Below are 11,380 nucleotides of genomic sequence, written 5' to 3'. Positions count from 1 at the left end.
AGATTGGAAGTCCAGATTGGAAGTGGATTTGAAAATTAGGAGGGACTATGAAAGTTTCAGGCCGAGCATGGTTTTCAAATTGAGTGACCGCAAAAAAAAGTGGCCAGGAAGCAGAAACCCCAACAGGAAAAACATTCCAGTACCAATGTGCCCTAATTCCCAGCATGGAATTGGTTCACTGGTTAATGTCATGCAGAAAGTACCTCCATGATTTGCATTGTTCATATGCTACATCAGATTGACAGACGGGAAATATAATGCTAAATTATTTGTAAAGACTGTTCATGCAAAGTCATACCTTATGTGGACTTTGTGAAAGGTTAGAGAGTTCAGAAGAGAACAGGATCGTTATACGAATGAGGAGATCATATGGCAGTGTTTGTGCATGTGTGTGTTTATTTAGGAGTGGCTGAGGCTGGTAAGATGACCATTGGAGTGGGTGGCCCACAATCTGACTGTAATGATATAGAAGGAAGGGACAGAGGAAAAGCTCTGAGCCTTTACCTAACTCAGAGTTACAAGGGAGGAAAGAAAAATTGGGAGACAGATCATCCGTGATAAGCACAAGAGCCGCACGAGATAAAAACTGCCAAAGGAAGAAAGGAGGGACAAGGAGAATCACAAAATATAAAAGGAAGCAGTGCAGAACGGTCATCTACAGCCTATGTTCATTGTATCATGGAAGGATTTGATGTTTCTTTGGTGAGCCAGCTGCAGTTTATTTTTGAAATATGCTTTGCACTACTAATGGATCACAGATGTGTAAAATAATATAAATGTATTACAAATAGCAGGGAAAAATGGTGGGATAATTATGACACTTTAACGCTGGAAAGTCAGGGTCTATGAACTTCTGAATACCACATGGCAAGCTGATTGTGTGAAAAACCATTTTAATTGGCTTTTGTTGAAAACCTAATGAACAAACTGCCATATGACCTATGACACAATCTTAAAAATTAAACCTAATGGTTCTAGATTTGGATAATGCGCCATGTACTGACTTGTAGAGAACTTGAAGTGAGTGAACAAAATTTGCGTCTGTGATTCCATGTGGCAATGTTAATTACTCAGTTTGGTTACCATTGAACTACATTGAGAACTGTTGATTGAAGCTTAATTTAATCACTTTTGCTCACATTTCTTTTGATAGAGGATGGCAAATGATTTAAAACTGGATTTAAAGAACAGGCCCAAATCTACAAAGAAAGCTATTCTCATCAACCTTTCAATTTACAGAATATTTATAATTAGCATGCTATATTAGACCTGATGGATTTCTTATGAGATTTAAAAGCACCAAAGACCTGGCCTTGACAGATTAATTATTTGCGTTAACATATTATTCATTAATTGTAATTATTAAATACTACAGTTGAAGGATATTGGGCGCCCAGAGTTGTTTGAGTTTGAAGGCATCTCTATGACCCATTACTTCACGGACAACTGGGAGAATGTTCAGAACTTCAAGGCGAGACCAGATGACATCCTTATTGCCACTTATCCCAAAGCAGGTATCCTGTGCTTTGCTTAATGGCTTATCTGACCAAGAGTATTAATGTGGCTGTGAATTAAAAGCCAGCAGTTCTTGTTAACATTTCATTTTAAACTGTGTTTTTAACTCAAGCATGGGCAATGTAATTCCCTCTCGCCACAGTACTAAATGTTTTAGTAAACTGCTTATTAGACAATGGAAGAATATATGTAGAAGAATAGTAAACTTCAGCATATTTGTTGTAGATAAAATGGTATCATGTACTTACAAGGTGACCATGAAAGAGCACACACAAATATTTAGAATTGAAATCATGTTTAGGTTCGCTTATAGAAGGTACAAGCAGGCACATAGCAACTTAGCAGATTTCACAATCCACACTTTTGCCTCAGAACAGCTTAGAAAATGAATCATGAATCAAGAGAATAAAAAGGTGTGAGCTCTACATAGGGTTAGGGTTACCATAAAGTTAAAGAGTCAGAGTTAAACCTAATGTGGAAATGCTCAGGAAACCAGAGGTTGATAATTAAAGGCGGATAGTTTCCTTCACTTTGTTACTTACTTTCATCCAGTTTCATTAAGTATTTTAGATAATAAATTTGTAAGCAATCTGGTGATTTTGCACCTTTTCAAATATCCCTTGCAGTCATAACAATTTCAAAGTGGTTTTTGCACATCAAAAGCTTTACCAGCAATGTTGTTCTCATGTATGGATGGGCTTGTATGGATGACTGGTAGCTGGTCTCAGGAACAGAGCACATCATTTTGAACTGGGATTTCAAGTTTTGAAATGACCCAGTTAAGACAGTCAGCTGGTGATAGGCAATCCTGGACAGTAAAGTTATAATACAAGCATGGTTTGGATGGCACAACTCAGCAATAATTGCAGAGAAGCTGCAATTCTCTTAAGTGTCATTGCCGGTGCTTTCTGTACCTGGACAGTTACAGACAAGGTTTCCCCCACCTTGTCTGAAATATTACAGAGATGAACTACTGTGTAGGTCCTTCCTATGTGTTCTCACAAGATCATCTATTCTCCATTAGACCATGACCCCATGCTATACCTACATGCTCACAAACACTTAAAATCACATAACTTTTGTGAAGCTCACATCGGTTTTTGTTAAGTCTCAGTTACAGTGATGTCTATTCAATTGTGGTACATTTTATTAAAGCAGTAGTTTTGTTTCTATTGCATCACTGTGGAGGAACTTTGACCCTGTTCTTCTATGCCAGTGCAGTTTTTGCTGTGTTTGGCAAGTCTTACTGATATACCCCTCTGTCATTTGGCTCAGTGCATTGTGATGAAAACTCACAGAAAACTGTTCTAGCGTAAACTGCTAACTGGCATCAATCATAATATGAGTCACCTCTGCAGCTTCCTTTGCTGTTGTGCATTTAGCAAATACAATTCAGTTCTTTTCAAATAACAAAGCTATTTGATGTTATTCAAAATTTTTCATAAGGTGTTTCACTCTCTTTGTCCAGCTCTGTCTAAACAAATTACATTGTATAAGCATAGCCAGGCTGATTATGTAATACCAGTTCACAAAGCTGTACATACTGACCACATGGTCACCTGCTTCCTCTCTTCTTTCTTTCCCTTGGTCTATTCTGACAGGCACGACATGGGTGTCCTACATGTTGGACCTGCTTTACTTCGGCGATACGGCACCAGAGCGTCAGACCTCTCTGCCCATCTACATGCGAGTACCGTTCCTCGAGACAGCCTTCCCTGTGATCCCTGCAGGTCTGTGCTCCTGCTTACTGTAATACTCTAAGGCTGTAACAATATGGACAAAAATGTTATATATATATATATATATATATATATATATATATATATATATATATATATATATATACATATATGTATGTGTGTGTGTGTGTGTATGCTGCTGTGAACTCTCCATGTGTCCCAAGTGTCACTCCATAGTCGCACAAAGCAAACAGTGCAAAATTGAGTTGTGTAACAGCCCCCTCCTCGACTCCTCCCCCTAAGCCAACATAACATCTCAGCATGTGGCCTTTGTATCATCTTGTGTGTGTGTGTGTCTGTCTTTTCCTTCATTACCAGGCCCCAAATCCTGTTAATTAATCATCTGCTTCACCTGTTCCTTGTCACAGCCCTTGTTAACATGTAAATTTAAGAAATCCGTTTTAAATCCGCTTTGATAGTCGTGATTTTGTTGGTGTTTGACCCTGTATATATGTTACATGTAGTGCTTGTTGCTAAAGTGCTACCTGTTTCATACCTTTTAGTGTCTTTAGTCTATTGTCATTAATAGGTGTGTTTTGTTTTTGGTTTTTTGTTAGTGTTAATGAATGTCTGTTGGTCCTGGAGATTTGCCTCAGAGACCTGCTTCTTTCCTTATGCAGGAGTGGAGCTTGCAGATAAATTGGCCACCACACCGCGTCTTATCAAAACCCATCTTCCTGTTCAGTTGGTGCCCAAGTCCTTCTGGGAACAGAACTGCAGGGTACTGTATGTGGGTTTTGTTCTCTGTAATGTGAACATCAAATCTGCTAATGGTTCCTGAACACAGGTTTAAATTTAAGCTATCTTTGCAAATGCGTTTATGCATTTGAGATGAATTCTACTATAAAGAAAGTGAATTATTTACCTGAAGGCTCAACTTACTTCTGTGGTCACAGTTGTAATAGTGTGCTTACTATGTAAAATAAGTGTATTCTCCTCTTTTTTATAGGTCTTACAGTTAAACAATAAGCCCTTATCTTAAAACTTTATAAAGTACTTTGGCAAGCAAAGATCAGGAAGAATAAACTGTGTGAGTGTTTCTTTGATACAGAAAATCCCATTTCGAGCACATTCATCACATTTTGAAATTGTAATCAATGCCTTGGGCCTACTCTGAGTTAAACTGTGGCATACATCAGCCTGCTTCCCATAATGATCAAATAAACATGCCTACATCCTAACCTTAACAATCACAGAACAGAGATTAGGTATGAAGTATAAACCTTAACTAGCACAGGAAAAAGATTAGACTTGGATTTACAGTATGAGCAGGTCCTACAAAGCTTGCCACACAGTGTCCTGTTCTATGCTTCAATCCATAAAGACAAGATTTTACAATAAATAGGACCTATTTATGTATATAGTAGTTCATCTATAATAATGACAGTTGTTCTCACCCTCTCCAGGTTGTCTACGTAGCCCGCAATGCCAAAGACAATGTTGTATCCTATTTTCACTTTGACCGAATGAACATGGGACAACCAGAGCCAGGAGACTGGAGCACTTTTCTGCAGAACTACATGGATGGACAAAGTAAATTACTATAAAGATATACAAGATCTTTGCTCATGGACTTATCTGCTTGCTGAAATAGCTCTTATTTCTAAATATAAGTAATGCATCATCTTCTATGTTTACTTTTTTTTTTTTTTTTTTTTAAGAAGTGTTCGGTGCTTGGTATGATCATGTGTGTGGATACTGGGAGAAGAAGAAGATGTACTCCAACATTCATTACATGTTCTTTGAGGATATGGTGGAGGTAGGGAAACGTATTACATATGTCAGCTTGGCCAGGTGATGGATACAGCTGGGGTAAAGATGACCTAATCTCTGTACCATTCGCACCATTTGAGCATGGTGTTTATTAGTGTTGTTCAGGATCCAACAGCCCATTCCCTGTTTGCCTATAGGACACTGGGCGTGAGTTGGATCGCTTATGCTCCTTCCTCGGTGTATCTACTCCATCAAAGGAGAGGCAGAAAATCACCAACTCTATTCACTTTGATGCCATGAAGCAGAACAACATGACCAACTACTCCAGCCTTCCAGTCATGGACTTCAAGATCTCACCGTTCATGCGCAAAGGTTAATATGCCATGAATCCCTGTGGGCAGCTGAGTGAATTCAGATTAATATTATCCAATCTTGAAACTTCTCTGCAAGAACATGCTCCTCCCTGCCTGTCAGTTATGTCAGTTATTTTGCCTATGTGAACAGAACAGAAAGGAATGCTACACATTAAGCATGCATGTATCAGGAGTTTAGATGGTGGGTGTGGGATTGGAGCCTGGACTCCCATTGTTTGGCAGCAGTTAACAAAACGTATCAAATCATTATAGAATCTTAAGGATTGTGATAAACCCATTGTGTGTGTGTGCGTGGGTGACTTGGAGGTTCAAGTATTTATACTTACTATTTGCTTCTTTCTTTTTGGTTTCTCTATATTTGCTTCCTCAGGGAAAGTTGGTGACTGGAAGAATCATTTCACTGTAGCTCAGAATGAGCAGTTTGATGAACACTACAAAGAGAGGATGAAGAACACTACGCTACGATTCCGGACAGAAGTTTAGAGCTCATATTTCATCATTTACATGTTGACCAAGTTTATACAAGGACTCATTTTTGTTTATATATATTGTTTAACAACACTGTAAAACACTGTACAATATGAAAAAAAAAATATATTTTTCATGCTGATTCAAATAAAATAATTTAAAATGTGATTAGTATATCTATGCATGCAAAATTAAAATGTCTCAGTGTTAAATGCCTATAGTGGATGAGGACACGGCTTGTTCTCTGTATCACCTTATTAGTAATGTATTCAATCCTAGAATATGGCTGAATAGCTATTGTACATTACAGTACATTACTGCTCAAGCAGAAAGAAAACATTTCTATAAAGCAGAAGTGTCCCAATCAAGACCTAGATTGCCACTGCATCTAAATTCCAAATTCTCAGAATTTTCTTACATATCTAATCACATAACACACATACTGACACATCCAGATCAGCTCTTTAATGACTTTGGACTCACATGGGCAGTTGCTAAACTCTACAGTGTTACTCTTTATATGCTATAGATCACTCCAGGACTGATACCCCTGCTGTAAAACCTTTAGCATACAAAATCAATGCAAAAGTGAAAAAAACTCAAATTCTAACCTTTGTACAGTTAAGAGCTTCTATCATTTGTTATGATTGTCTCATCATATAGTACTCACAAATCCTTAAGACCAAGAGGTGTTTTACAGCTTTACTATTAGACGTTTTTCCATATTCATTATTTATAATATTAGAGGTCTGAAAGAACCTGTCATTTGTCAGTGAAGTAGTTCCCTCTATGATGCTGATTTTAGAGTAGATCAGATACAACACCAGAAAGCAGACATATTTAGTTTGGCACAAAGCTTTTTTTTGGACTTTGTAAGTTGGGAGGGCTGTGCCCAAGTCCTGGATATCGATCACCCTACAAGAATTTATTTCCAACCTGACTTATCAGACCAGATCCTCTTAATAAACTCTTTCAATAGCATCTTAATATCAGAACCAGATGTGTTATATTTGGGTTGTATCTAAATTGCACAGGACAGTAGATCTCCAGGACAGGACTCACACATTTCATTACTGATCTCAAATTGCACGATTAAGCTATTTTACTTTTTTTGCTGCAAATGAAGATTACAACTAATAAAATATTAGAAGAAAATGTTGCTTAACCTTTTTACCGAGACCTCCAAAGAAAGTAGATACACCCATGTATACACCTTTGGCATGTCATGCTCCAGATGGTACCCAGCAAGCCCTCCCAGACCAACCCACCAATCACAGAACTCGTTCACTTCCCTGGTCCCCAATCACCCATTTATTAAATAATCACCTACACCTGTCCCTCATTTATCTCCACTATATTTAATCCGTAAAGGTGCCTAAGTTCTGTACTCTGCATTGATGGCCTGTAGTTGCCAGTTAGCAATTTTGTCAAGCTGGTTTCTCTGAAGACTTGCTTTCAGCCTTTGTATGCATGTAACAGATAAAAAGATTTTTGAGTTTTTCACTTGCATCTTGCTCCTCCTTCGCAATGTCACATTTCACAAATCTATTCTATAACAGTGCCCAATAAATTAAAGTCAGGTAGATATTCATTGCCTGGTTCATGTTAAATGGGAACCACTGATAAAGCTGGTGAAGACAAACCTCAGAAAATGTTTGCTTTAAAGCTGCATTAGATAATTTTGTCAAATTTGTTAAAACTCACTATATTCTGACAGTAGTACTTCCAACAGAAGTACACGAAAAAACAGGCTTTTCTGGCTTCATCTAATGCTCCTAATACCTTTTACAAGAATCCACCGTGCCCAATTCAAAACCTTCTGATGGAGGGTCAATCACTGCGCAAGCTTAATTAGTGGGTGTGGCTTCAGGAGGCTTTGCAAAAGCAATGGTGCATCAACAGTCACCAGTAATGAAAAACCGTCCATCCTTCCTGTATCAACAACAGGTTACACGGCAAAGACAAGTAAACAGAAGATGACAAATGAAAAAAAGCAAGCTAAAAAGAAAGAATTAGATCAAGCCCAAGACAAAAACAAGGATAAACCCCTGCTCACCCCTGCTTGATTTTTTTTATTATTTGATTTTTGAAAAGAATAACCACAATGCTAAGACGATCGTGGTTACAGAAACGCATCATAACACATTTCTCATTTTACTGTTATGTTGCAGTCGGGATAATGTTAGCTTGTTTCCGCTAAGACGTTAGCATTGTTATATTTGAAAGTTACTGAAAATATCTTTGAGAAGTGACCAAGCAGTCGCATCGGTTTGGATTATGTCCTGACATTTATGTGTGCTTGTGCTCTGAGAGCTTATTGTTCTCATAAGTGGTTTACTTATGTGTGGTTTAAGAGCTGTGTGGCATAATGTGTGACTTTAAAAAAGTACTTTACTTTCATATTTTTTACAGTAAAACTAACTTGCTTGTATAGCATGGTAGCTAGCTACATATATATGTGACATTAATTAAAAACAAGGACACACAGGTTATCTACTCCCAGACAAGTTCCTGATGATTTCTAACTTTCCATACAAAAACATCACATAATTGCCCACATTCAGCCAGCAAAGAAATCCAGCATGGTGTAATAAAGAAAGTAAAGTGTAGGACTTAAGCATTACAATGAGAAAACTAATATATAATTGTCCATACACCTTTCACCAAGATGACATCACTGTGTTACATGGATCAATGATGAGTGAGACTGGTTAATACTAAGTAGACAATACTTACTTAAGCATGTTGCAGTTCAGATAGTGTGAGTGTTTCTTTTAAATTTAAGTGAACAGTAAATTTTAAAGTGGAGTTTGATCTGCTGCCACTATTAAAGTGTTCACTGAAGCCACGATGTCTCTTTCAACTCTTCTTTCTTTGTGCCAAAGTTACATTGGTGTCAGAAGTGGGATGCAGCCACAGAACTCAGAAACTCTGAGCAACACGTCAAAGACTTTAAAGGCAGGCAATGAAGAAGGAGACTAGAGGAAGGGGGTACTCAGCAAGAAGAGCAGCACAGCAAAGATTAGTAGCGGAGCCTGAATTGCTCTCAGTGAGAAAGAGACAGCTATGATGGCAGAAAAGCCATGCCTCTGGCTTCCACACCACAACGGTGAGAGTTCCTGGGGACCATACTCCGCAGTGCTGCAAATAATTGCTCAGTTGCTGAGCATCATGGCTGGATGATGTCCGTCGCTGTGATGCAGTTGTGTCTGCCGCTAGAACGGAGAGCATTACAGGTACTCGTGGATTGGTCACCAGAGCAACAGTGATGACCTAATGGTGTTGACCATGGCCCATTAGTGGTGTTTTGTGCAGATGACAGTGTCAGATGGCTACTTTCAGAACGGCGGAGGCTGCGGAGAGAGCAAATAAGCATGCTGGGGGAAACAAAGTTCGGCAGGTGTACCCGGCGTTTGAGAAGGTTGCGCAGAAAGAGCTGGAGCTAGACTACTTCCTGAATGCGCTGCTACAAGAGGAGCTGAGGCAGCATGTGCAACTTGTTGCGCTTTCCAGCGTCTAAGCAGCCATCGGTGAGGGAGACAGAGCAGTAATCATCTTCATCGCTGGGATGCCAAAGTGAACAACACAGTGGAAGAGACAACGAAACGAGTGAACCCTGGGTAAGTGGCAGCAGAGCGACAGGTTTGTTGGCACTGCCAGAAGTTAGGACATTGCACCAGTCAAAGCCACAAACCTGAGCCTGCAGGGAAAGAGAAACACAGCTGTTCGGTGAGGGGTACGCAGCATCCGGAAGGAATCAGCATCAGTGCCACAGCTAGGAAGATCTGTTTCCACCATGGACTTTGGGTTGAGTGCATTGTAGGCAGAAAGCAGCTCACAGCCTTCACGGACAATGGCTTGTCTGTGTCACTACTACAACCAGCTGTGTTTTCTCACACTGTGAATGGCCCACAAGATGGCTGGGCAGTGATGACATTCCAACTGAAGTTCATCACTGGCAGCTGAGCCGACATGGGAGGGAGGAAAGCACTTCCTTGTAATGGCGGATGTCCTCAAGAAACAAACACTGGGCTTAAAGAGGAAACGAGAAGCTGTCAATGGTGGAGCAGAGGCAAAGAGTTGCAGCTCCCTGGTAGTGTGGCTCTCACTTTCCATGGGTGAAGCCAGCAGCTCTGAAAGAGATGAATGCAAACACCAATGCTGGTTGGTGGATCCCCAAGAGCTGTGACCAGTGCAAATCATCAGCATTAACGAAGAAATGGAGCAAATAAAGCAGCAAATAAAGTGGAAGTGTGCCGGCACTGTGCCTGACCTGAGGAAGAGTACGGTGCAAGCAAGAGAGCTACTACTGCTGTGAACGCCAGCTGTGAGGTGTTCCGTCACACCCAGTAGGAAGCTGCGGAGCACTTCTTGGGATGTGGATGTCCAGTCTCTCTTTCTGCCGAGGTACACCTACCCCTGATGTCATGATGTTACTGAGCCTCTACCAGTCTTAGCTGCCATGGCTACTCCCACCACCCTATCATGTCTCCTCCTGTAGCCTACCAAACCTCCACCCTAGCTAATAAATGGATGTTCTCTTGCAGGATGGGTCGCAGACACATGCACACCATCGGGACAAGACTAGAACTTCTAGAAAGTTGGACTAGACATTAATTGCTTATTTTTTCATTATATATTTATTTTTCTCTTAAAATTATTAGTGTGGTGACCATTGTCGGCCAGAGGAGTCTTGGTTCCTCTCAAGGTTTCTTCCTCATGATCTAGGGAATTTATCCTTGCCACTGTCACCCTTGGCTTTCTCACAAGGGGGTTGGACTTGGACATTTATAAAGCTGCTTTGTGACAACATCTGTTGTAAGAAGTGCTATATAAATAAATTTTGATTGATTGATTGGTAGTAGGCAGGATGAACACTGGACAGATGTAATGCTCTGTGCTCGCTGAGACAGACAAGAAATAACACTGCGGAGAGACCCCTATGTGCACTCTCCAGGTACTTTGTAGGGACTGTGTGAGCTGCCCAGATGGCTGAGCCTTGATGTGGCATTTGAAATGGATTTTGTGAGTGGGGGCAATGGGAGAGCAGAGAGAAGCTCAGTAAGGACTCCCAGGATGCCACACAGCTCCGTTCAGAGGTTTAAATCTATTTGTTTAATAATTGCTTTTGGTGCATAATTTAAATAGTTAATGGTGCATTATTCATACCTCTTTGTTTTATGGGCTTGGTGCGATCCAGGCGAAGAGAGCTTTTCTTAACTTTATGTAAATGAGAAACAAGTTTCGCTGCACGGCAGCCAGTCAGCACAGCGTGTCGTATTTCCTCATGTTTCATAAAGCCATCGGTGTTGTGACAAGTTGGAGGACGGGATTGCCATTTCTGTGTCAGGTTTTTCTGTTCATTTTTTAGGAATACAGACTTTTTTTTTAAATGAAGCATGGAAGAACCATTAAATTCATCATGCTTCGGTGCTCTCTTGTTTTCCATTTGTTTATAATGTCTTTTAATAAAAGAATAGGTGTAGTTTTTCACCCCAGAACTCAGCCTGTACTGTAGAAATAATCTGAAATGGGAAGAATACCCGGAATACTTGTAACGCCTTTACGTAA

At 39.9% G+C, this 11,380-nt stretch overlaps 1 protein-coding gene across 1 annotated transcript; it reads left to right on the top strand.

The window, feature by feature from the left end:
- The first annotated feature begins 450 nt into the window (after positions 1-450).
- On the top strand, positions 451-5,962 carry LOC113584318 (cytosolic sulfotransferase 3-like). The gene is made up of 8 exons (XM_027021137.3): positions 451-702; positions 1,376-1,514; positions 3,117-3,245; positions 3,875-3,975; positions 4,661-4,787; positions 4,916-5,013; positions 5,165-5,339; positions 5,712-5,962. Exons 1-8 carry the CDS (start codon positions 679-681, stop codon positions 5,822-5,824), a joined length of 906 nt encoding a protein of 301 aa, XP_026876938.2. The 5' UTR covers positions 451-678; the 3' UTR covers positions 5,825-5,962.
- The last annotated feature ends 5,418 nt before the right edge of the window (positions 5,963-11,380 follow it).

The sequence above is a fragment of the Electrophorus electricus genome, chromosome 20, assembly GCF_041902795.1.
Source record: "Electrophorus electricus isolate QZ-2024a chromosome 20, ASM4190279v1, whole genome shotgun sequence".
NCBI classification, from domain to species: domain Eukaryota; kingdom Metazoa; phylum Chordata; class Actinopteri; order Gymnotiformes; family Gymnotidae; genus Electrophorus; species Electrophorus electricus.
Note: the sequence above shows the minus strand (reverse complement) of the source record. Positions and strands in the feature narration are given on the sequence as shown.